General features: G+C 48.3%; 1 protein-coding gene and 1 pseudogene across 1 annotated transcript; both read left to right on the forward strand.

Moving 5' to 3' along the window:
* Positions 1-27,342, forward strand: part of LOC123842502 (splicing factor, proline- and glutamine-rich-like) — a 164,321-nt pseudogene that overhangs the window by 79,158 nt on the left and 57,821 nt on the right.
* On the forward strand, positions 5,380-7,415 carry LOC123841979 (polyadenylate-binding protein 4-like). Its single transcript, XM_054506721.2, is given in 2 exon segments — positions 5,380-6,033; positions 6,036-7,415. Coding segments are annotated over 2 exon segments (1,686 nt in total). The 5' UTR covers positions 5,380-5,616; the 3' UTR covers positions 7,305-7,415.

Raw genomic sequence — 27,342 nt, forward strand, 5'->3', positions numbered from 1 at the left:
TTTCTAATACCTGAGGGTAGTGGGCTATGTAGCTTTCCGAAGGAAAAATAAAATACAATCTAAATCAGAGAAACATTTTCAGTTACTAAAAATACTGTATGCCATCTAGTTTACCTCCTCTGAAAGAAGAACAGGTAATTGATTCCCACTGTAGCTGGAACATATTTACTGGTTTTAATGCACCTCTTTGACAGTCTCCTAATGCATTAAATTCAAACATCTGTAAAAAAGCCCCTCTGACCATTTTATAATCCAGCTTTCTCACCATGATTAACAGTGGTTTCCCCTCCTCCTGATTTTCCTTGCACATGGATTTAATACCCGGGTTTGACCGTCATGATTATGTCTCATTTTCCAGGCAATCTGTCATGTGCATTGTTTATCGTCCCATCATCGGAGAAAAGCCAGTAGGTCCTTCTAGCAATTAATCTCTTGCAAGAGGGCAATTGGTTTATGATCTGGAATGAAATTATTGAGCTCAACTTACGATCAGTCAAATGATGACAAAGTAGTTTCCCTGCTGCATTTTACAAGGGAATTGTCTGCTTTGTCCAGCCTCATCTCCCTCCACATCTCCAGGTAAAATTGACTTCAGTCTCAGTCGTATATCCTGACTCCCAAACCACAGCCTCCTGCCCTCCTCCCGACTCCCATCCGCCTCCCCCGTCCAGCCCTGCCTCGATCCTAGTGCAGCCCTGAGTCATATATTTGAATTCCTATGGCGATCAGTAGTTTACATTCTTGCAACATGTCTAGTGTTCTCTGGAACACCAAACTGAAGTCTTGTACTCATTTACTTTTTTCTGAGTTCCTAGGATGAAACCTGCACTCACATCGCAACCGTTCTGAGGCAAAGATGGGGTCTGGTCTACCTGTCTGTTGCAGAGCGCCTAGCACACTACCTTACCTTAGATGTGGGCCACAAGATTGCTCATGACTATGTGCTCCCTATCTGTCTCAGGACAACTGTCCTCACAATGGAGTGATAACACAGCCCCATCTGTTCCATCAGCAAATCATCCCGCCCCGAATCCTACTTCTCACCTCCTCTATTACCATCTAGCCAGCCAACATAAGCCCATCACATTGGGGTTTTATCTGTGTTGCCCACTGCTGTATCCTCAGCACCTACAATAGGTCCCTAGGATTTGACGTAATCCTGCAAGGAAATCAAAGTTTGAACATTCAAAACATATTTTAAGTTCAATCAAGGAGCACCTTTCCTAAAGGAAATATGTCTCCTTGAAAAACAAACTGAGGGTTCTAGAGGGGAGGGGGGTGGGAGGATGGGTTAGCCTGGTGATGGGTATTAAGGAGGGCACATACTGCATGGAGCATGGGTGTTATATGCAAACAGTGAATCATGGAACACTACATCAAAAACTAATGATATAATGTATGGTGATTAACATAACATAATAAAAAAATAAAATAAAATAAATAAAAATAAATAAATATGTCTCCTTAATGACACAATCTTAGAAAAGGAGGTTCTTCCAGACCTGTCCATTTTATATTTTCTCATAGATATTTTTTGCTTTATTTTCCACAGAGTGCAACTGAACCACCCAAAAGAGACAATTATAACAATCAAAAAAAGTAGAGGAGGAAGGAAGTGAACATATAAGACAGGAAAGGAATCTGAATTTGCCCTCACACTATGGAAGGAAATGATGGTGCTCTATTCTTGACCCATCCAGAAAACCAGCTTCAAAAGTAAACACAAATGGTTTTCTGCCTCCTGGTTCAGAAGCACCTTTGTGTGTTTACTCACTGAACTGGTATGGTGTTTTTCTTTCCATGATTTGGAAACCAAACCAATAAAGCAACTTTATCCTCTCCATTTACTGATGTTGCCTTTTCGCCACCATTTACAATGAAGATTAATTCTGCAATTTCATAGTAGATGGGCAGCAGCGATCCTTCGACTGGGACGCTAGCCCTTTTCCCCTGCTGTGTAGAAAGAACACCCAGCAACCTGCCTGTGAGCCCAGACCTCGTCTCTCCGTTGCTTCTTCTCTCTAGATTTTACTCGCCCACATCCCCTCTAACTCCAGGGCAAAATCTGGCACCACTTCATCCATCTCCTCTTTCAAGGGCATTGCCAGAGACCCTTGGAGTCAGCACCTGAACCGTGGTTGCCTCATCACTATCCCCTTCTGGATTACTTCAACAGCCTCCCAACAGGTCCTCCTGCCCCCTTGTTCTGAGTACCAGTGAGCAAGTAACCCTGTTCCCCACAAAATAGACAGCAGGGTCCTTTTAAAACCCAAGTCATAACTGTTCCTCCTCTGTCCCCAATTCTCCACAGCTCCCCATTTCTTTCAGAGGAAAAGCCACCACCCACCCACTCCTACTCCACAACCAGTCCCTCTGGTCTTGCTGCCCCATGGGTGTGCCAGCCACACATCCACCTCAAGGCCATTGTACTTGCTATCCCTTTGTCTAGAACATTCTTTTTTTTTTTTTTAGAGCAATCTTGCAGATATCTGTCTGACTCTCTCCTACATTTCCTTTAGGTCTTCATTCAAATTACACCTTTTTCCAGTGAGGCCTTCCCTGGTTATCATACTTAAAATTGCAGTATCTCCCCTGACCCCAACATTTCTACCTAATTTATTACTTATTCTACTTAGGGAGTGAGCAGCCTTTGACCCTCTCCCCACTGGCTTGTAAGGTAGATGAGTGCAGAGCTGTTTTTCTATTTTGTTCACTATTATTTCCCAGTGTCTGACTCATGGTAGACACTCAATATTTATTAAATGAATGAATTACATGAATGAATGCATGTTGACTTCCTATATGAGTAACAACTATAATAGCTCCTGAAGAGCTTTTCCAGCACCATAGGAGAGGGCATGTTCTCAGTTCTCTTGGGTATATACCTGGGAGTGGAATTGTTGGATCATACAATAATTCCATGGTTAACCTTTTGAAGAACTTCTAGGCTGTTTTCTAAAGCAGCTGTACCATTTTACATTCCCACTAGCGACCTGTGAGAATCCAAATTTACCCACAGCCTTGCCAATATTTGTTGCCATCTGTCTTTTTTATTATAATCATCCTAGTGGGTATGAGGTCATATCTCATTGTGGTTTTGATTTGCATTTACCTATGGACAGACATCAAAGGGACATAGAAACATAATTGGAACAGCCTTGAGGATCCTGGGCTCACCTCCCACAGACCCTCAGCCAGAGGGAAGCATGAGGTGAAGCTGACTGTGGAGGGGTCCAAATATAACCCCTGGTTCTCTTCCCTGCCATCCTGAAAAAAGCGCCTGTGAGAGATAAAGAGGATCCACCTGGGGTGGCAGGCCCACATCCTTTTGGCAGTCTGGTGGGTCAAATATACAGGTTTATTTAAGAGTCTTCCAGGAAACAGCTCCTATTTGAACGATGGGAGTGGTGAAAGTTTAATTGGAGACACCATCTTATAAATATTCAGAAAATCTCTCAGTCTATAAAAGTCCAGCTTTCCAGTTGTATTTGGCCTGGCCAATCTTGTCATCATTTCGAGGTCATATCCAACGAGTATTGAGCAGCCTATCCTAGGCCTCACAATTAAGACCACAAGAGACTGACATTAAAACTGCTGGGGTTAATATCCCCATTGTGCCCCAGTGCTGGAGGGCATCCCAGCCTCCCTTGCCCCTGCAGTTGCTTAACTACCGAAAAGGAACCCTAGGATTACCTATAGCCTCTGTTGATTAAAGAAAACTTGGTATTTTCCTTCCTGTTTGATAAGCAACTTATGACCTTCTGCTCCATTAGTGCTAGACCCTCGGGAAGGACCCTCCAGCCAAGATGATAAACTGACTCTCCCAAAGTGGACCTTTCCAACAGACTTAGAAGGAGATCCCCCTGAATGAGTAGATGTCTCAGTAATAGTCAGTGGCAGAGCCCTCCCAACCCTGCCTCAGCCTCCCCACAGTCCCCTGCAAAAGGACAGGAACTGAGAAAGGAGAGTGAACTGTAGGATTGGGAACAAGCATTATGGTCTTATTTGACACTTGCTCTGAAGGTCAGTACAAACTGCTAAGGTTCTGGGAGCCAGACTAACATGACAATGCTCCTGGATCCTTGGGAGTCTGCCCGCGCCTTCATTTTCCTAATCACTACACCTCACTGTATGTTTGTTGCACTGTGGCTAGGCTGGTATCTTCTCTCCATAGTGAGCTTGGGAGCTCTTCAGGTTTTCCCTATCAATCAGACCTCTTGTCGTTCTCTGTTTTTTCCCTCAGGGTGCCCACCAGACCCGGTGCCAGCTTCCCAGTGGGTGTCCAGCAGACTCTTGATGACTTAAACCTACCAGCGCCATCCACCTCCCCCTGCACACCCCAACTCCTTCAAAGTCTGTGACGTGTTGTAGAAACATGTGGGAAAATATGTAGAGTTAGAAGCAGAATCTTTCCAAATGAAGCATACGAAATAAACGGAAAGTGAAGGCAGTGGCTTATTCCATTTTGGATGGACCGTAACCTGATTTGCACCAAGCTCTGGCCCTCAGCTGATTGCCACGTGACTTTTCCAGACACCTCTAAGCATCCCTTTGCTTAGACGACAACACATGAGAAATCCTCACCTTCTTGCTTTGAAGACATGGATCTGAAATTCCCCGAAGCCACATTCTTGACTTAATCGCAAAAGACAACTTAGTTTGAGGCTGGTACAGGTTTTTAGCCTCCCCATTTGGGACCTAGCTCCTTGCCCCACACTATTTTTAAACATTTTATTAAAAAAAAAAAAAAGAGTTCTCTCCGCCCCGGGTCGCCGCAGCCCCCGTCGCTTTCGGGCCCTAGCAGCCTGAAGGAAGAACAGGAAAAGATAAAAAAAATCCGACAATGCTTTAAAATCTAAAAAAAAAAAAAAACGAGAGAGAGAGAGAAAAGCGCATCCTCCTCGGACACCCCGGGGAAGTCCCTTCTGCTCGCTCCCGGCCGGCCCGCGCCCGCCGCCGCACCTTGGCGACCGTCGGTCCGGTAGCGAGCCTCCCGTGCGCGCCCCGCCGCGGGGCAGCCCCGCGCCCGCCGCCCTCGCCCCCCGCGCGTGGGCCCGGGCGCACCACGCGTCCGCGCTGCCCTTCGCCGGCCCGGCGTGGGGGGAGGCTGCGCGCCCGGCCCCGGGGCCTGCCGAGCGGGCGCCGACCGAGACCTGGGCCCCTCTTGCCCTGGCTGCTGTCGTCTGAAACCGCCGGGAGCCCGAGGCCTCTCTTTAGAGAGAAACCCGGGTCCGGAGGCCGCCCGAGAGGGCACCATTCGGTGGCCTCTTGGAGAATTTTTATACGTGGGAGGGGAGTCCCTGTTTCAATACGTTTTTTTTTCCTCCTTTGAAATTTGGACCTTCAGACCAGGACAGCTGCAAAGTACAGACTCCCAGAGAGGGCCGTCTTGGTTCTGAGAGCCTTCTGTCTGCGGTTTTGCAGTCTGGAACGAGCTGTCCCTGAACTCCTCCTCCCGGTCCTCCGTGTCTCCGAGCCTGCTCCGGCGTCTCTGAGCTTCACTCTGCCACCTGTGAGCCGCGGCGCGGGCCACGGCTCCAGAAGAGCCCCTTTTGTCCTGTGTGGCCCCTATAAGAAGTTCTCCTGGCGGGGCTCGGGGGGCTGGGGGCCGGGGAGATGAACGCTGCGGCCAGCAGCTACCCCATGGCCTCCCTCTACGTGGGGGACCTGCCCTCGGACGTCACCGAGGCCATGCTGAATGGAAGGTTCCGTCCTGCGGGGCCTGTGCTGTCCGTCCGGGTCTGCCGCGATAGGATCAGCCGCCGCTCCCTGGGTTATGCCCACGTCAACTTCCAGCAGCCGGCTGACCCTGAGCGGGCCTGGGGTACCATGAACTTTGATGCGATTAAGGGAAAGCCAATCCGTATCATGTGGCCTCAGAGGGATCCCTCTTTGAGAAAATCTGGTGTGGGAAACGTCTTCATCAAGAATCTGGACGAATCTATAGATAACAAGGCACTTTATGATACCTTTTCTGCTTTTGGAAACATTCTGTCTTGCAAGGTGGTGCGTGATGAGAACGGCTCTGAGGGTTTTATGCCTTTGTCCACTTCGAGACGCAAGAGGCTGCTGACAAGGCCATCGAGAAGATGAACGGCATGCTCCTCAATGGCCGCAAAGTGTTCGTGGGCAGATTCAAGTCTCGAAAAGAGCGGGAAGCTGAGCTTGGAGCCAAAGCCAAGGAGTTCACCAATGTTTATATCGAAAACTTTGGGGAAGAGGTGGATGATGAGAGTCTGAAAGAGCTATTTAGCCAGTTTGGTAAGACCCTAAGTGTCAAGGTGATGAGAGATCCCAGTGGGAAATCCAAAGGCTTTGGCTTTGTGAGTTACGAAAAACACGAGGATGCCAATAAGGCTGTGGAAGAGAAGAATGGAAAAGAAATCAGTGGGAAAGTGATTTTGGTAGGCCGCGCCCAGAAGAAAGTGGAACGGCAGGCTGAGTTAAAGTGGAAATTTGAACACCTAAAACAAGAGAGAATCAGTCGGTATCCGGGGGTGAATCTCTACATTAAGAACTTGGATGACACCATTGATGGTGAGAAGTTAAGGAAAGAGTTTTCTCCTTTTGGGTCAATCACCAGTGCTAAGGTAATGTTGGCGGATGGGAGAAGCAAAGGGTCTGGCTTTGTCTGCTTCTCATCTCCTGAAGAGGCGACCAAAGCAGTCACCGAGCTGAACGGACGCATCGTGGGCCCCAAGCCCCTACATGTCGCCCTGGCCCAGAGGAGGGAAGAGCGAAAGGCTCACCTGACCAACCAGTACATGCAGCGGGTGGCTGGAAGGCGAGCACTCCCTGCCAATGCCATCTTAAATCAGTGCCGGCCTGCGGCCGGTGGTTACTTCGTGCCAGCAGTCCCCCAGGCCCAGGGAAGACCTCCATATTACACACCCAGCCAGTTAGCACAGATGAGGCCTAACCCCCGCTGGCAGCAGGGTGGGAGACCTCAAGGCTTCCAAGGAATGCCAAGTGCTATACGCCAGTCTGGGCCTCGTCCCGCTCTTCGCCATCTGGCTCCAACTGGTGATGCTCCGGCCTCTCGCGGCCTCCCTAGGACTGCTCAGAGAGTCGGGTCTGAGTGCCCGGGCCGCTTGGCTATGGACTTTGGGGGGGCTGGTGCCGCCCAGCAAGGGCTGACTGACAGCTGCCAGTCTGGAGGTGTTCCCCCAGCCGTGCAGACCTTAGCACCTCGTGCTGCTCTCGCACCTCACCAATACGCCTCCAGTGTCGCAGCCCTCACCCTGCCATCCAGCCCCTGCGGGCCCCGCAGCCTGCAGTCCATGTGCAGGGGCAGGAGCCCCTGACCGCCTCCATGCTGGCCGCAGCGCCCCCCCAGGAGCAGAAGCAGATGCTGCGAGAACGTTTGTTCCCGCTCATCCAAACCCTGCGTTCAGACCTGGCTGGGAAAATCACGGGCACGCTGTTGGAGATTGACAGCTCTGAGCTGCTGCACCTGCTCGAGTCCCCCGAGTCGCTCCGCTCAAGGTGGATGGAGCTGTGCGGTTCTGCAGGCTCATCGCTTGGGATGCTTCCGCAGTTTTGCTATTGTGAAAAATTCTCCTGAAAATAGGGGTGTACAAATATCGGAGACACTATTTTCAATTCTCTTAAGTATAGACCCAGAAAAGGAATTGCTTGGTCACATGGCATTTCTATTTTTAATTTTTTGAGGAACTGCCATACTCTTTTGCATAGTGGCTGCACCATTTCACATTCCTGCCCACAGTTCACGAGGGTTTCGGTTTTCCCACATCTTTGCCAACACTTGTTGTCATGAAAGAAAGAAGCTGCCCAGAAGGTGGGCGCTGTTGTCGCTGCTCCCTCTTAGCCAAGGAAAAACCGATTCAAAAGCCAAATAACCCCTCCTGGAATTCAGCTCAAGGTTTGAGGACTCCTAGCGTGTCCTATGGACCTCAACACCAAGACCCACAAATTGGAAATTTAATAGGTCATTTTGTATCAAAAGGTCAATTATGAAGCACCTAGAATTTTTCAATTAAAAGAATATATTCTCTGGGTTCTGCTATGGCCCAGACAGTGTTAACTTTTTTTTCTATTGTGGGTTTTTATTTTTCCCCCCAGAAATTGGTTTTATTTGATGTACCCAAGTCTTAAGTTTCTCAATAAAGAAAAAAATCTCCATTAAAAAAAAAAAGGAGTTCTATCATCCCTTTCCAAAGTCTAGCTCAGTACTCAACAACAAAAAAACAACTCAACAATGAGCAAAAGACTAAATAAACATTTCTCCAAAGAAGTTATACAAATGGTCCATAAGCACATGTGGAGATGCTCAGTATTACTGATAATTAGGGAAACGCAAATCAAAACCACAATGAAATATCCCCTCCCCCATTAGGACAGCAACTATTACAAAACAGAAAACAACGAGTGTTGGCAAAGATGTGGGACAACTGAACCCCTCGTGAACTGTTGGCAGGAAGGTAAAATGGTGCAGCCACTATGCAAAAGAGTATGGCAGTTCCTCAAAAAATTAAAAATAGAAATACCATGTGACCAAGCAATTCCTTTTCTGGGTCCATACTTAAGAGAATTGAAAATAGTGTCTCAGATATTTGTACACCCCTATTTTCAGGAGAATTTTTCACAATAGCAAAAATGCGGAAGCATCCCAAGTGTCCATCAACAGATGAATGGATAAGCAAAATGTGGTCTATACATACAACGGAATATTATTCCGCCTTTAAAGAGAAGGAGGTTCTGACATCTGCTACAACGTGGATGAGCCTCAAGGACGTTATGTTAAGTGAAATCAGCCAGGCCCAAAAAGACAAATACTGATGATTCCATTCATATGAGGTCCCTAGAGTAGTCAAAACCATAAAGACAGGAATTATAATAGTGGTCGCCAGGGGTCTGGGAGAGGGGACATAGGGGCATGAGTGCTTCGTAGGTATGGAGTTTTAATTTCACAAGAGGAGAAAAGCTCTGGAAATGGATGGTGATGACAGTTGCACAATGGTGTGGATGTATTCAACACTATTGAACACTAACTGAAAAGTTGTTAAGATGGTAAATTTCATGTTATGTGTATTTTACCACAAAAAAGGAAGTCTAACTTGGTCTTTCCTGTTCACACTGATATCCCTTCACCTTACGGTCTACTGTCTGTTAGTGGGCCCTTGGAGTGAACTCAATAAATATGGTAAACACATAAAAGCTGCTGGAGATCCTGGGTGAATTCACAAATTATCCATGACAGGCAAGCACAGGACCCCGTGTGCCCATGACAGTGAGCTGGGCCCCCGAGGATCAGACGAAGCAGTTGTTTTCATGATTTGCTTTTCTCCTTCACGGTCTTTCGAATGTATTCCCCTCTAGTGGATATTCTTCCCCTCATTTCCCAGTTTTTGTTTCTTGGGGAATTAAATTGCACTTGGGTCCTTGAATTGACCACCTGTCAGGTCATAAGCATTTTTAATTTCTCAGCCAGGTAGACTAGTGCTGAGAGCCTGTTTTAAACATCCAGACTGGGTCTGAGCAAGAGGTTGGTGGTGGTTGCCATGGAGCTGGCTGTGCTCCAGACCCCAGAGGACACAAGAGCCATTCTGTTTTACACTCTGTCAAGTCCCTCAACAGAAAGTAAGCAGGCCCTTCACTGCCCCTAAGAAGTGGTCCCGTGTCCCCAAGTGCAGAGCAGAGTATGTATGCAAAGGAGCAGAAGTCAAGCAGAAAGGGAACCCACTACAGCCTTATTTGAAGGAGTGATTTCCCAAGTGGAAGTTCATGTTACCATAGCTGCAACGTATTACCCAGAAAATCCGTGGTCCCATCACTCAAGCAAATAAACTGCATCCTGCTGGTGAGTTTTGACATCAGTTCATACATTATGCAATAAAGATTGGAGTTACCTGTTTTTGTCACCTCTCTGGGGAGATCTTTGGGTGAGAAGCATTTTCGAACTATAGTTCTACTGTTTCCGAATCAGGAGTATAAGCATTGTTCAGGAAGAAAAAGGCTCACTGGTTTTAAACTGCATCTTGAAGACTGGCTCATGATGCAGGAGCATTTCTTTGAACCTACCAAGCATTCCCAAGGCAGCTGTTTGACGACCTCCTAGGCCACTTGCCTCTCAGCCAGCACATCTCGGTAAGAAGGCTTTCTCCCGTCTACAAACTGTAATTCTCTCTCTTCCTCTCTCTCTCTCTCTGCTCTGCCTGCCAGTAAATTGCCTATTGTATTCAGCTAAATTGCCATTCTATTCGGCTTGTATTGATAACAACTTGTCCTTGATGTTAGGTTCTCTCCCTGACACACTGAGCACCAACAAGAGTAAATACAACACAACCACTGAGTCCCAGCCATGGCTTGTCCCCAGATGGGATATTTCAGACCACAGAACTAATGGTTTCACTGTATCTGAATTTGGTCTGTGTGCTCTCTAAGAGGCAAAATTCAGAACTTTTGGTACAGTTGCAAAAGCAATTAAATGGGGGGAAGGATGGTCTTTTCAACAAATGGTGCTGAAGCAACTCAGGTATCTGTGGGCAAAGGAAAATTAACCCCAACTAAAGCTCACACCGTATGCAAAAACTAACTCAAAATGGACCACCGGTTTAAAGGTAAAACATGAAATGATAAAATTTTAGAGAATAAGAGTACGAAACCTTCATGACCTAGTCATACACAAAGAGTTCTAGACCTGATGTCTAGAGGACAAATCAATAAATTTAATCTCATTAAAATTCAAACCTTTTACTCTGTGAAAGGCCCCATTAAAATGACAGCAAGACAAGCTGCAGTCTGTGAGAAAAACTTTTGCAAACCACATACATACCTAACAAAGGAATATATAAAGAACTCTCAAAACTCAGCATTAAAAAGGGGGAACAATCTAATTAGAAAATAGGCAAAAGACATGAAAAGACATTTCACCAAAGATACTGCGCAGATGGCAAATAAGCACATGACAAAAATGTTCTATATCACTAGCTCTCAGAGAAATTCAAAGTAGACCATGACGAGATATCACCACACACCTGCCAGAAGAGCCAAAAGAAAAAGCAGTGACAATACCAGGTGCTGGTGAGGATATGGAGAAACTGGATCTGTCATACACTGCAGGTGAGCGTATAGAACGGTATGACCATTCTGGGAAATAATTTGGCAGTGTATTAAAGAATCTCAACCTAGACTTCCCCTACAACCCAGCAGTAGAACCTCTGGGCATTTATGCCAGAGAAATGAAGAGTTATGTCCACACAAAAGGCTGTACTTGAATTTTCATAACAGTTTTATTTCTTATAGCCCAAAACTGGAAACCACCCAAATGTCCTCGAATAGATGAATGGTTAAATAGACTGTGGTATGACCACCGCATGGAACACTCCTGAGCAATTAAAAGGAGTACAATACAGATACATGTAGCAACTTGGATGGATCTCAAGGGCAGGATGCTGAGTGAACAAAGCCAATCTCAAAAGGTCATATTCTGTATGATTTCACTTGCATAACATTCTTGAAATGACAAGATCACAGAGGTGAGAATAGACTAGTGTTCAGAGGGGTTAGAGACAGGGGACGGGAATGAGGCATACCAATAAAGGGATAGCATGAGGGAGGTTTCTGTGTGGATGGAATGGTTCTGTACCTTGACTGTGATGGTGGTTACAGGAACCTACACATATGAAAGATGACAAAAAACTTCACCCAGAGTACCGATGTCAGTTTCCTGGATTTGATATTGAACAGCAGTTACCTAAAATGTAAGCATTGAGGGAACCTGGATGAGTGGTACGTGGAATCTCTCACACTATCTTCACAACTTCCTGTGGATCTATAATTATTTAAAAAATACAAACTTAAAAGCAAGTAAATCCAACTTTAGTATTTAGTAAATCTGGAAGCAAAAACACCTATGGAAAAAAAAAGGCAGGAGCATATGAGGAATATGTCAAGACTTCTATTGCCTTAATAGAGATTTGGGATGTCAAAATGTAGGAACTCTTCTGCTTGGAGTCACACAAATTCTGAAAACACAGTTCTGCCCCATTAAAGAATGACGGAGAATGTAAAGTTTTGATTTATGGTGTTCCTAAATCCAGCTTTTATTTTAAGAGCTGTGAGCTCCAGGCTCACATAGGGTTCCTGCTGTCTTCCATGGCACTGCCTGTTTCCAGCAGCTGTATGACCTTTGAGGGGATATAACCTGGCCAGGTAGAGCTGCGTCCTCCACGGGGCCATGTGAGGTGGTGGGCCAGCTGCGGAGCCATGTGCACCTCCCATCCCTGAGGGCATTGGAGGCAAAACTCTCTGGAAAGAAGAGAAATGAAGACAAGTGAATTTATCAGAACTCTTCTCAAAATGAGTTAGCTGAAAGGAGTTCTTGAATAGGTGTGGAGGGGTATGGGGATGGATGTGAGACCCCAAGTACAAGTAAGCGAAACCCGCCAAGTGGCCTAAATCTCTTCATCCACGGGGTTTCCTGGTACAGATTTGGGGGTGTTTGTAAGCAGGATGGAATCCCTCAAGACCACTGAGGGCAGCTCATGGCTGCAGCAGATAACCCTCCTTCTCCCTTCCCCAGCACTGCTCTGAGGCCCCCCAAACAGACTCACTGATCAGAGATCACTGACTAAGCCCAACACAGGCCTTAAGGAGGATGAGGGCAGAATCCCAAGGTACCCAGTGAGTCTGGCTTTTGCTTTGCATTGTTTACAGAGCAGGAATGGGTTTGCAACAATGACCAAGGGGAGAACAACAGGCAGTTAAAACCTAGAGCCAGGTATTACTCCCAAAACACATCCTTGTCATCTTTTTCTTAAGATTTTATTTATTTATTTGACAGAGAGCACAAGTAGGCAGAGTGCCAGGCAAAGGGAGAGGGAGAGGCAGGCTCCCCACTGAGCAGAGAGCCCAACGTGGGGCTCCATCCCAGGACCCTGGGATCATGACCTGAGCCAAAGGCAGATGCTTAACCAACTGAGCCACCCAGGCACCCCTCATCCTTGTCATCTTTATCTTCCCTCAAATACTTATACTTTTGTATTGCCTTGAATGTGTAAATGAGAATCCCGTATATTATATAATATGGCAGAAAAGTCATTGCAGAAAGAAAAATAATTATTTGATGAACTAGTTTAGAATAAGTAATTAAGTATTTAGAGGAAAAATAAATGTACGGTCCCAACCTCACACTATACTCCAAAAGAAATTCCTGGTCATGAAAAGTCAAAATTGACTAGCCTGGGGGAAAAAAATGTATCTGATCTTAAAATAAAAAAGTAAACTTCTGAGCTTGAAATAAAATGAGGAGAAGGGTGCCTCAGTGGCTCAGTCTGTTAAGTGTCTGACTCGATTTCGGCTCAGGTCATGATCTCAGGGCCATGGGATTGAGCCCCGTGTTGGGCTCCATGCTTAGCGGGGAGTCTGCTTAGGATTCTCTTTCCTTCCCCCTCAGCCCGCCCCCCCCACCCTCTCTCTCTCTCAAATAAAATAAATAAATCTTTAAAAAATGAGAGAATTCAAATTAGAAAAAAAAATTATCTCATAAGAGTTTGAATTGTCCATATGTCCAAAAATAAACAAAATGTTAAAAGAACAAGATGTATATCAGAAATATCACAGATAAAATGGTGATACCTTGAATCCATGAAGTGGTTACTACTCAGTGAAAATCAGACAAGAACAGGATCAGAACTGGAAACATAAATGAATAACTAGCCTAAAATATTTTCAGCCTCACTCAAATTGAAATAGCATTTTTTATCTACCAACTAACAAAGTTTCTTTCAATAATAATTCTGACTTAGTGATGTTATGGTAAAATAGACACCCTTTTACTGAGAAGCTTCTCCCCTCCTAGGAGCCAAAACAGATGCATTGACCACTAGAATTACTTCAAAAATATTTTTTATGCTCTTACACTTGGAAGAAGCTTTGTAACCGATGAAGAACATTTTTCTACAGTGTGTGGCATGTGGTGAGGCAGCCTCCAGTTGGGGATGTTGAGACAGGTTCATCTCATGATAAAGACAGCATGGCTGGAACCCGAACAGACAATGTTTCCTTGGGTGCTAAGATGATTTGGGGGGTGATTACATGAATAAGTTCACTGTTCTGGATTTAGTTATCAAAAATCTGGAAATGTTCTTTGCCTGGAACAGAGCAGATCCTGGGCATGCTGGGGAAATGATCTTCCATCCGACGCATACACTTTCATTTTAATGAACCTTCAAGATTAAGTAGAACCATTTAAACCTCAAAGCAAAAGCTCATCAATTTGCTCCCGCTGAAAGACTTTATTAACAAATGTTCAGAGCAGTAACAGTCCTGGTTATCAAAGCAATTTTTAATTTATAATCTGTTTGCTGGGTTTCCATTCTTATTCTTAGTGCCTTAAGAACATCATGAACTCCGACATGTCAGATAAATACAAAAGCAAAAACAGGGTCGAAAATGTTAGAATGCAGAGGCATAAGGTTATGACTGAGGAATTAGAACTGGTTTCAAACAGGAAAAGTGAGGAGTAAATAACACATTTTTCTTTGGATGGAATAGTAGGCAGACTTTCTAAATGGGTCCCTCCAATGATGTCTTCTCCTACTCCCCAGAATCTGTGAATATGATGAGATGATCACGTCATAACATCATGTCATATTACCAGGCACAGTGGAGCTTAAAATTGGATGATCACCCTGGATTACCCAGGGGTGGCCCAGTGTAACCCCACAAGCCCTTAAAGCAGTGAGTGTTCTCCAGCTGGTAGTACAAGTTGGAAGGGCTCAATAATCATGACTGTTTTGAAGATGGAGAGGGGGCTGCCTGAGAAGGAATGCAGGTAGCCTACAGAAGTTAAGGACAGTCTCCATCTGGCAACCAGCAGCGGAATGGTGACCCCAGCCCCACAGTCCCAAGAAATCAAGTCTGACAGCAACCTGAAGGAGCTTGAAAGCAAATTCCTGTCCAGATCCTCCAGTTAGGAGCCCAGCCCTGCCAGCACCTTGATTTTGACCTTGTGAGACTCTGAACAAAAGTCTATCCACAGTGTACTGAACTCTGACCTACAGAGTGCAAGCTAATAAATGGATGTTGTTTTAAACTGATAAGTTTGTGATCATTTGTTATGCATCAGTAGAAAACTAATATCATGGGGACTTACAAACAGAAGGATTCATAGTCAGTTTCTAGAAGCTTTTCAGTTGCCAGGTAGAGGAGATCTTAATATTGAAGGTGGGACCACAACGTACACATCCTTTATCAGAAGCATTTAACAATAAGTTTTAAGAGTCTTGACCTACCAATTCAATATCCAGGAAATTAGGAAAATATTTAAATTCAAGGCTCATCAGAGAATTATTTTAAAAAGTAAAAAAAAAATTTTAATTGACGTATCTATCAGTAAGTGATTGTTTACATTAATTATGTAGTGTTTATAGTCTTGCTTCTCAAAGTGTGGTCCATGGACTAGCATCACAATCACATGCAGAATCTGAGGTACCAGACCCAAACTAGTGAGTTGGCAAGTCTGTGTTAATAAGATCCAGAGGGTTTGTAGGCACACACAAATTTGAGAAGCGCTAATCTATAGACCGGAATGTTATTCAACAATGGAAATCTTGCTAATTTTTTTAACACATCATGAACAAATTGGTTTATTTGAGGAATGACAGTTTGGTTGAACAATAGAATATCAACTAATATAATCAATCACATTAATAGTTTAAAAAGTACAGCCATCTCGGCAGATGCAGAAAAAAAAATCAATGAATGTAGTACCAGGTCATTTAACAAAAAACTCACAGGAAATTAGGAAAAGAGGAAAGCATCTTTTTTTCTGATAAGTGTATCTATGAAACACTTAATGTCACTTCATTGAAAACCTTACTTTGGGATCCAGAAAAAAAAAAAAAACACAAGTATGCACAATTTCTGTTTAGCAATTTCTGTCACAATTTCTATTCAGCAATGGGATATGATACATTATATCAAAGGAATGCAAAGAAATGAAACTTTAAGAAAGGTACAGTAAAAAGCAAAACCCTCATTAATCACAGATAATAAAATAATACAAGTAAAAATCCAAATAAGTCTATAGACAATTTAATAGAATTAGTAATACTTTAAAAATGTATTAGAAATACATATGTGAGTGTATTTTTTGTGTCTGTGTGCTTCTATTTTTGTTTTTTTATTACGTTATGTCACCATACAGTACTTCGTTAGTTTTTGACGTAGTGTTCCATGATTCATTGTTTGCGTATAACACTCAGTGCTCCATGCATACATGCTCTCCTTCATACCCATCACCAGGCTAACCCATCCCTCCACCCCTCACCCCGCTAAAACCCTCGCTTTGTTTCACAGAGTCCATAGTCTCCCACGGTCCATCTCCCCCTCTGATTCCCCCCCCTTCATTTTTCCCTTCTCTCTCCTAATCACCCTGGATTCCTCTATCCTATTCCTTATGTTCCACAAATAAGTGAAACCATATGATAATTGTCTTCCTATGCTTCATTTATTTAAATCAGCATAATCCCCTCCAGTTCCATCCATGTCAATGCAAATGGTGGGTATTCACCCTTTCTGATGGCTGAGTAATATTCCATTGTCTATATGGACCCCATCTTCTTTATCCATTCATCTGTTGAAAGGCACCTCAGCTCTTTCCACAGTTTGGCTACTGTGGACATTGCTGCTATGAACATTGGGGTGCATATGGCCCTTCTTTTCACTACATCTGTGTCTTTCGAGTAAATACCCAGTAGTGCAATTGCTGGGTCCTAGGGTAGCTGTATTTTTAACTTTTTGAGGAATCTCCACACTGTTTTCCAAAGTGGATGTACCAACTTGTATTCCCACCAACAGTGTAAGAGGGTTCCCCTTTCACCACATCCTCTCCAACATTTGTTGTTTCTTGCCTTGTCAATTCTTGCCATTCTAACTGGTGTAAGGTGGCATCTCAATGTGGTATTGACTTGAATTTTCCTGATGGCTAATGATGTTGAACATTTTTTCATGTGTCGGTTAGCCATTCCTATGTCTTCTTTGGATATATTTCTATATATAGTGTAGATATAGAGATACATATGGTATTTCTGTATACCAGTGACAAAGAGTTTCAAAATGAAATTTAAATAAATTATCACTAACATTTACATCAACGTGGATGCAACTAGAGGGTATTATGCTGAATGAAATAAGTCAGTCAGAGAAAGACAATTATCATATGGTTTCACTCATAGGTGGAATATAAGAAACGGTGCAGACGATCATAAAAGGGAGGGAAAACTGAAAGGAAAGAAATCAGAGAGGGAGACAAACCAAGAGATGCTTAACTATAGGAAACAAACTGAGGGATCCTGGAGGGGATGTGGGGTTGGGGGTTAGATAAATGGGTGATGGGCATTAAGGAGGGCACCTGATGTGATGAGCACTGGGTGTTATATGCAACTAATGATAGCTGAACTCTACATCTGAAACTAATGATGTACTATATGTTTGCTAATTGAATTAAAATTTAAAAAAATTTTAAAGAACCTGGCTGGCCTCCCCTCCCCCGGCCCAGCTGCTCTGCCCTGGTTGCCGGGCACCGTTGACCTCATAGGTGGAACTCTCCACAGGCTTCTGAGTGGTCCGTTGCGGCCACAGGACTCTGGCCCTTGGAGACAGAGCTGGGGAGCCCGACGCAGCCATGGAGGGCCCCCTCTTGGCCGCCAGATCCACTTGCCAGCTGGTGTGGGAGCACCTGTGGGGGGCGCTGCAGCTGATTTCTGGAAGCGGGGGACACAGCCCGAGTCTCCCCGTGTTGCCCTTGGCGGTGCTTGTATGGACTGTGCTGCTGGTTCTCCTAGTGAAGAGACGACTCACTCGAAGGAGCGCGAAGGCGCTGGGCCACAGGGGCGCTGCCCGCCACGGAGTGTGTGGAGCCCGCCCTGAGGAGAGTGGCCCAACCACACAGGCCGAGGCCGCCCTCAGGCCGCCCGCGGTGGTGGCCAGTCCTCCCGCGGTGGTGGCCAGTCCTCCCTCGTTACAAGCCCTGTGCTTGTCGGCAATGAACAGAGAGCTGAGCAGGCTGGTGGGTACGGACACTGTCAACTTTCTGAGCAAGGCACTGAAGGAACTGAGCCAGCCTCCCGACCTGCCCCAGGTCCCTGGGGAAAAACCCATCCTCAGAACATCGGAGAAGGATGGAGAACAGCTTCTGACGAAAAGAACGAAGGATCAGAGTGAAAACACTCCTTTTCCAGAAGGACCCGAACTGCTCAACCAAGAAGTTTCGAGATGGAGGCAGAAAGGGCAGGAGAAGGAGGGGGAAGAAAGCCTGGAGCCGTCGAAGGCATGCGTGGAGCCGGTCCCGAAAGATCAAGCCAGCCGGTCCCCGTCCAGGGCCGGACCCGGGCTGCAGGCCGTCCCCCCGCCTGGCCTGCCTGCAGAGCACGCCGGTGCCGGGACCCGGGGAGTCCAGCCAAAGAGGGGAGCAGGAAATGGCGATCAGCCCGCCCATCGGGCAGCAGTGGATCTGAAGGGCGTCCCTGAGGATGCTGGCTGCCCTGGGTCCCCTCCAAGTCCCGAAGGGGAACAGCAACAAAGAGCCAGACGACTGTGGGCAGAAAGGCAAGAGATCGCGGAGCTGACACGACAAATCCACAGCCTGCAAACCCAGAAAGCCTCTTTGCAGAAGGAAACTTCACAGCTGGACAGGGAGATTCAGCCGCTGAAGCGGAAACTTCAGAACCCCCTGGATGAACAGGACCAATACATCGGGCAACTTCACCGAAAAGTCTTTCAGGCAGAAGCTCAGTGCTTGGAAATGAAGAAGAAACTGGCCAGCACGTACAGAGAAATGAACTTCACATGCCAGATTCGCAACCTCTACAAGAAGATGGCCCGAGACCTGGGCAAGGAGCTGGAGACAACCACCTCCCAGTATCGCAAGCTGGTCCTCTTCCATCAGGACAGAGCCACAAAGAGCTGGGTGGGAGCGGCGCCCAGAGAGAGGGAGTTCCAGGAGCTAAAGAAAGAGAATGATCGCTTGAGGCGGATGCTAGCCGGTGTGGAGTCCAGCTGCCGGCCTGTCCTGAGGGACCCTCTTGGTCCTGCTGCTCCGCCCACAGCCCACGCAGGCTGGGAAGTGTCAGGGGGTCCCCGGGGTCATCGGGCCCCCAGGGGGGATGGAAGGCCCACCGTGAGGGCCCCGGGACCCGGAGTCGCCTGCAAGGGTGACCGGGCTCAGGGCAGCTGGGCTCTGGGCAGCCAAAGCCCGGCCCAGCATCTGCGCGGAGCTCCGTGAAGAACGTCTGATGGCTCTCTCTCTAGGGAAACGGCTCCTCTTTCGGAACTGACGCCACAGTGACTCTCCGCAGGATAGCGGTGGAAGCCCATCGCGGACTGTGTAGCTAGAGCTTCGTCCACATTGTCGTGAATACACAGCTTCCCCGCCGGACGCTTTAGAACTCTCTGCTGTCGGTATGGTGGTCGGATTTAAATTAATGGCACTGGGACTGAAGACATCCTCTATCGTGGACATAGATAGAGACTTTCAAACAAGACCATTTCTGTGCTCTAGGACTAGGGTTACAGTTCCGCAGAAATAACTCAGTATTTATGTGATTGCCTTAAAAAAAGAGAGAGAGAAAAAACTTAAACAAAACAACATCTCACTCAAGCTGTATGACGTAGTTAGTGTAGTCCTAAATTCAAATTTTAGTCCTAAAACTCATATTTTAGTCGTAAATTCAAATTTTAGTCCTAAATTCAAATTTTAGTCTTAAATTCAAATTTTAGTCCTAAATTCACATTTTAGTCCTAAGTTCATATTTTAGTTCTGAATTCATACTTTAGTCCTAAATTCATAGCATTAATTTAGTCTTAAATTTATAGATAGGAAAACTAAGGAATTTGCAAGCATTTCTTCCTGCAATTTTTTTCTGCAATTTTTTTCTTCTTAGCCTTTGTTGTTTTGTTTAAGATACTGTTTGTTGTTTAACATTTATGAATTTTATGCAGTCAAAATACAAAGTTTTCTCCTGATAACAAGCATACACTCCCATGCACGTGGACGCGTGCACATGCACACGCCGCAGGATGCAAATCTAGACTATTGTAGTTGTTTTATGAATTCATATTTTAGTCCTTAATTCTTATTTTAGTCCTAAATTCATGGGATTAGTTTAATCTTAAACTTATAGATAGGAAAGCTTAAGAATCTGCAACCATTTCTTCCTTGTTCCGTGATTTTTTTCTTAATCTTTGTTGTTTTGTTTAAGATACTATTTATTGTTTAACACTTATGTATTCTAAGCAGTCAAAATACAAAGTTTTCTCCCGATGACAAGCATATACTCCCATGCACGTGGACGCGTGCACACGCACACGCCCCAGGATGCAGTATCTAGACTATTGTAGTTGTTTTATGAATTCATATTTTAGTCCTTAATTCTTATTTTAATCCTAAATTCATGGGATTAGTTTAATCTTAAACTTATAGATAAGAAAGCTTAAGAATCTGCACCCATTTCTTCTTTGTTCCATGATTTTTTTCTTAATCTTTGTTGTTTTGTTTAAGATACTATTTATTGTTTAACACTTATGTATTCTAAGCAGTCAAAATAGAAAGTTTTCTCCCGATGACAAGCATACACTCCCATGCACGTGGACGCGTGCACACGCACACGCCCCAGGATGCAGAATCTAGACTATTGTAGTTGTTTTGTGAGTACCTGAAAATGTAAAAATAGAATTGACAATTTCATTATTTGCTTGTAGATAAATAAATTACTGAAAGGAAAAAACGTGTGTGTGTAATGTGTAAAGAGAGGAAAGTCTCCTTGATCTTCTGCCCAGAGAGCAGAGTGTCCCGATGGACCAGGGAAGATCCCAGGCAGGAGCGCTTCTCCCACACGGTCTGGAGGAAGAGGCCCGGGGACAGTCCCCAGCTGCAGCAGGGAGTAGGGCAGGACCAAGGAGGGGGCTCCCAGCCTCCAGCCACAGGGGGAGGCGGTCCCACCCCTGGGCCTGGAGGGAGGACAGGGAAGTGGCATCTGCTGAGCCCAGTGGGGGGGCTGTCCCAGGAATGGGGCAAAGTGCCCCCCTCTGCCATCCAGACCTCCATGGACTGCTGGGCAAGGAGGCAGCCCCCAGAGGGCCTGAGTGCAGGTAGGGGAGTCAGCCTCGGGCACAGGGCATGCAGAAAAGAGTCCAGGAGCAATTTGGACAAGGACGAGCACTCATGATTCTATTTGATCCGAAGTGTGCCTGTGTGTATTATTTGCTTTCATTCGCACCCACATATGTAGTGAGTATCTCTGCAGCTTCTAAGATGTCTTTAGCGCTGTCCTGCAGCATGGGGTGGGGCCCGAGGACCCCCAGGGCTTCTGTCCTAGTAGGGGCAAGGCCAGGGAATCAAGAACAAGGGGACAAGGAATAGCAATCTCTGCTCTGCAGAGAATTCCAATAGGGTGATGACTACAGGGGTCAGGGGCCACAACCAGAAGGGACATTCAGGCTGAGATGAAGGTCACAGGAGGTAGTCTGGGAGAGCAGGGGGCAGAATGTTCCAGGCAGGGAGCACAGGAGTGTCAAGGCCGAGGCAGGGCTGTGCTGCCCGGGCTGGGGAAACCGGGCACAGGTGAGAGGGAAGGGGGCAGGCAGCAGGGCCCCTGCACAGAGCTCTCCCTCGTGCAGGGTAGAGACACCCGGGGCGGGTGTAGACCTGGAGACAGGGGCTGGTGGCTGGCCACGGGTGTGATGTGTGTTCTGCACAGATCTGCGTGGCTTTGGGGACAAGGGAACGAGGGGAGGGGGAGACGGGGCTGGATTCTGGGAGGGGACTCACGGGGTCTGCATGGAACACTGGGGGCTGGCACTGGGGTGGTCATCATGGAGATGGAGGGGGAGGACAGATCGGGGCTGTGTTGGGGCAGTTGGGGGGTCAGTGGAAGCCAGCCTGTCATGGGCCATGGCACTCCAGCCCACTAAAGCCACGATCATGGGGATGGGAAGCAAAATTTCTTCCAGGAGTTACATCCTTTAATCATAAGAAAAGCCACTCCCACTTCTATTGCTTGGTGTCTGGACGTGGGCACTTTGGTTGAGAGAAACCGTTACTGCTCTGGTTTAAGGTGCTCGCCCAAGTGCAGGCCACCCGCGGGCGGCTGAGCACGGTATTCCACGGTCTGCTGAACCCCCTGCTCCTGGGCACATGGCAAGACCAGTGAGTTCCCTGCACATCGTTCCATGTCCTTGCCCTAAAATGCACTGTGATGTATCCCGTGCACTGGATTATTCATTCTGTAAATTCACAAGCTGGTGCTGCCGGAAGCTGCAGGCTCGGAGAGAAGGCACGTCCAGCCCCAGATCGTGTGACTCTGTCCTTTTGTAACAGAAGGAATCCCGGGGAATCAGCGTGTCTCCAGGCTGCAGGACAGGGACTCAGAAGTGGTGTCAGCCACAGCCATCGAGGCCTGGATCCCATGCTACCCGCAGTGCTCTTCACATGGTCTGGTTATCTGTGTGCAGGGAAGGATAAGCAAGGTGCTCACATTCGTGAGATTTTGATTCCTTCATGGCTGACACCCAGAGCGCAGCCTGTGGATACCCTGAGCCAGAGGGCTCGGCTAAGCCGCGCCCAAATATCTGATCCACAGACACCGAGAGAGTAAGCGTTTGTTGTTTTCAACCACTGAGTTTTGGGGTCATCTGTCACATGGCAAGGGAGAACTAACACCGATCTGTGCTGTTTCTCTTATTAGGACTTCCAAAGACCCCACACAAGATCCACGTCCGCCACACATCCTTCTCTAGCCTTCTGGACGCGCGAGTCAGGGCGTCCTGCCTCATAGCCCCAGCCCACTCCTGCGAGGCATTTGCTGTCCTGAATGCCTCTCGAAACTGCAAGCTGGTAGCCTGGCTAATGGGCCAGGACAGTGTGATCAAATCTAGTATATATTACTAACGGCCCATGAGTATTTACTGGGGTGGGTGGTACAAGGCGCAGAAACTTCTCTACCCACCTTAGAGAGAATATTTCCCAGCCCCGCACCTCCTGAGCACCTCACCAGCGGGCCGGGGCCCTGAACTCGCAGAGGCACGTGTGCTTTCCTAAGGCATCTTGCAGCCTGTTTTCCAAATCCAATCAGCACAGCCTCATGTCATGGACGTTAACGCGCCAGCAGGATGTTGAGCACTGTCCAAGGTCTCTCCAGAGTGGTGGGTAGGGCAGGAGACCTGGCAGGACCCTAAACCCTCCGCACCACCGCGTGGCAAAATCCCGCTGATGGTCTTTTCTGAAGGGAATTGGGGAAGAGCAGAGACTTTCCAGACCAAGAACTGCAAGTCGGGCGCCGGGTCATGCGCTCCAGGAACCACATCCCATCTAGAACCTCCGCTGCATTTATATGGATGACGCTGCAGACATGGGGCTTAACAGATGACGGTCTGTGGGCCAAATCGTGCCTGTATCCGCTAAGGACAGACTCTGTACTTTTTAAGGGTTGCAAAAATAAAACAAAGACCCACGTGGCAGAGACCAGAGGTGGCCCACAAGGCCTGATGTCTTGACTGTCTGGCCATTTACGAAGAAAGCCTCTGGCCTTGCCGTGGTCATTGTCCACGACTTTAGCCCTGGCCGGGGAGGCCGAGTCAACAGGCATCTGCCGCTGCCATCCCCCGGGTCTTTCAAGTCCTAGAGGGTGGCGCTGATTTTTGGCAGTTCCCTTGTGGACTGTGATGCTGGTTTTGGTTCGGTCTTGGTGAGGGACTTCTGCCATATTATCCCTCACCCCAAGGACAGAGGCCATGTAGCTATGAAGTGTATCTACTCCTGCTTCACGGGCTGGGCCGGGGGAGGCCCCCCCGGGACCCAGACTGAGACAGACTCGGGCCAAGCCTCCATCTCGCACCTGAAACCCACAGGCTCCCTCTTTGGTGGCCCACATAGGGGTTTGGGTCTCAGGATTAGCGTCAGTTCAGAGCAAATATTTAATGACCATCAGAACGTCTACATACTTTCTTCTCTCCGGTACACAGTCCCCCTGGGTGTTTTAGTTTCCCAGGACGGCCGTAGTAAGTACCACACCCTGAACTTACAACCGACACTTACTCGTGCCCCGTCTGGAGGCGAGAGGTCCGAAATCAAGGTGTCATTGCGGTTAGTCCCTGCTGAGAGCAAATCTGTCCGGGGTCCCCTCCCGGCTCCTGGGGCCGCGGGCGTACCGTGCCTTGTAGATGGCATTCTCCCCGTGTATTTACATCTCCAAATGTCCCCTTTTATCGGACGCCAGTCATACTGCACGAGGGTCCGCACTAATGACCTCACCTTAAGCTGGCCTTCTGCAAAGGTCTTATTTCCAAATAAGGTGCCATTCACGGGTACTGGAGGTTAGGACTTCAACATCTCTTGGGGGGACACAGTTGAGCCCATAGCACCGGTAAATGGCTCAGATCATTCTGCGGAAGGCTTGGGGAAGGTTCATCATAGGCATCTGTGGCCCTGAGGTAAGGCCCTTCCCCAACGGGACCTGGCCTCCCTTTCTGTCGAGGCGGAGGCGCCGTGGCGCTCGTGAAGGATGCTGGGGTCCCGCACTGAGGCGTTTCTGAACTCCGAGTGTTGGGAGCACTCTCCGGCCATTCCCAGTGTGGCTAAGAAGGGTGAGCATGACAGGTCCACTCCGGTGCCAAAGCCTCCTCGAGCCTGAGACCCCATCCCCTGCTGCAGCACGGGGCTTCCCACATCTTCCGTGCACGTGAAGCATCTGGGAACTTTCTAGACTGCATTTTGACTTCATGAAGTCTGTGAGGGAGCAGACTGCCTTGAGTGGTGAGGCTGCCACGTATGGGGACGCTGCGGCATGTCCACTGCATGAGCCGTTGGCCACCGCCAGATGCAGGGCTCCGTCCCGTCCACAAGACGGTCACAGTGTCCCGTGTGCTTGTGTTGGGGCACCTGTCCCGCACGCTCGGTGGGTGTGACAGCATCAGTCCTTTGAGCTGGGTCCTTCATTCTCCAGGGCCTACACCGCCTGCCTCCACTCTCGACGCCCCCAGGCCCCTCGGGGCACAGGCTGTCTCCCAGCAGGCTTGGGCTGGGAGGGGTCTAACCTGACGCACCTGGAAGCCCGTCAGGAGTGGCCCGAGGAGGGCGGCCCCCTGCCTGCGCTCCGTGAGCCGTGCTCGGTCAGGGGTCCGCGGGAGCTTCGTGGGCAGGAGAGCTGCCCGTCCCACAGAGGGCCGGGGGTCGCCTGTCCTGCTGGAGAAGGTCCAGGGCTGGTTCAGGGTTCAAAGTTCCCAGCATCACGTTCCTGCCCAGAGCGTCCCAGCTGCGTGTCTCGTGGCTCACGGCTACCAGGATCTTGGTGTGAGGGCGCTGGAGTGGCCGGTGATTAGCTGTAGCTGCCCGGCCAGGAGAGGGCCGTCCGCCCCGGCAGCCCCAGCCTGCCCTGCGGCTCTGGGAGCTGGGCCGCCCATTCTCAGGGCGCCCGCCTTTGTACCCCCGTCCCATCGCCCGTCCTCTCCTTTTCCATTCCGTGCAGGGCTGACCCCAGATATTGATCACATGACCTCACTCCATGTCACCTCCCTGTCAAGCTGAGACTCTGTGACACTGCCTCCTGCCACGGCCACCAGTGCCCAATTCCCGACCAGCAGACACGCCGGAGGGGCCAACGTCAGGGGCTCATTTCCACAGTGCGTGAGGTGACGGGGTCACCACGGTAGCAATTTCTGTGTCACTCAGAGGCCTGGCGGGAAGCAGGCCTGTTCCCTCAATCTGGGTGACTCCAGGAGGGTGAAATGGAGAGACTGTTGGCCTCTCGGTGGGGGCAGCGCACCCTTCAGCCTGGAGGAGCGCAGAGAGGGGTCCGCACGGGGGCCCGGACAAGACCGCCGTGTGCAGAAGGCCGGACACAGGGATGCGGCCATGTAAGGTGACCCCATAGGGAGGGACCCGGGAGATAAATCCCCAAGCTCACCTCCTCCTGAGTACAGCTCATAGCAGCCAGAAGCTAGAGAACGGGAGGCGGTGGACAGGGCCCAGAGAGGGTGGCGAAGGCAGAGGGGGAAACGAGCCCTGCGTCGGACCCTCACCCCTGTACTGAGGAGCGTGGTGCTGGGGCGGGAGACCCGTCAGGCCAAGCCAGAGCCGCGGTGTGACCCTGGGGAGAGGGGCCCCCAACAAGGGGTCCCGCCGTGGCTGTGGGGGGGCCCGAGCGGCGAGCATCGCATTAGATCGGGGCATCTTGGGGTCAGGCGCTTCATTTTCCAGAATCTTGCACCACACGACTTGACTCATTAGCGGGTTAGCCCTCAGCCCAGCATGTTTTCTGCTTCACTAGACTGCCATTTAAACCAAACCAACCGGGTGCCTGGGTGGCTCAGTTGGTTAAGCGACTGCCTTCGGCTCAGGTCGTGATCCTGGAGTCCCGGGATCGAGTCCCGCATCGGGCTCCCTGCTTGGCGGTGAGTCTGCTTCTCCCTCTGACCCTCCTCCCTCTCATGCTCTCTGTCTCTCATTCTCTCTCTCAAATAAATAAATAAAATCTTTAAAAAAAAAAAAAATAAAACAAACCAACCGGGGCGCCTGGTGGCTCCGTCGGTTAAGCACTGGACTAAGGGTGCTTAGCAGTCCCCACGGAGCAGGAGGTCACTGCAAACACACACGGAACGACAGGACAGACACCCGTGGATCCGAGTCTCCTCCCTAATAGATGCTGACCTCCCCACCACACTTCCTTCAGAGTTCCTTCTGTGAAATAGAACATGATGCCCACGTTGGTGGCCCTTGGTGCCCTCCCTGATCCGTGTCACTGTCCCCACTTCCCAGACGCGCCCATTACACGCAGGTCAGCAGCCTCCCCCGTGTCACCGGGCAACCTTAGCTCATGGGGTGCAGCTCTCATAGCTCCACCTGGCTCCACGCACCGGAAACCTGCAGCAAACCCGACATCGGGCTGCTAGCGCCCTTCCCATGCTTCCCCGTCAGCTTCGCTGCCGGTAGTCACTCGTTTCCATTCATTCATTCATTCATTCATTCATTCATTCATTCATTCATTTCCATGTTCTGCAGGGTCGTGATGCACACATGTGCCTTACACTCTTTCCCCTTTCCCTTCTCCATACACACTTATGAACATTCACACTGCTTCCCCCTTCCTTCCCTCCCTCCTTCCTTCCTTTCTTCCCTCCTTCCTTCCTTCTTTCCTTCCTCCTTACTTTCCCTCCTTATTTTCTTCCTCTTTCTTCCTTTTTTTCAGCTTCTCCATTTCTTCTTTTCTTCCTTTTTTTTTTTTTTTATTAAAGGTATTACAAGCAATGCTGCAAAGATCATACTTGTCTCTGTTTCCCTCTGCTTAAGTGTGGGGATTTATGTGGGACACACACCAGACCTAG

Source organism: Mirounga angustirostris, unplaced genomic scaffold (assembly GCF_029215605.1).
Source record: "Mirounga angustirostris isolate CCGP_5_RB_7025 unplaced genomic scaffold, mMirAng1.0.hap1 SCAF_1, whole genome shotgun sequence".
Taxonomy (NCBI): Eukaryota; Metazoa; Chordata; class Mammalia; order Carnivora; family Phocidae; genus Mirounga; species Mirounga angustirostris.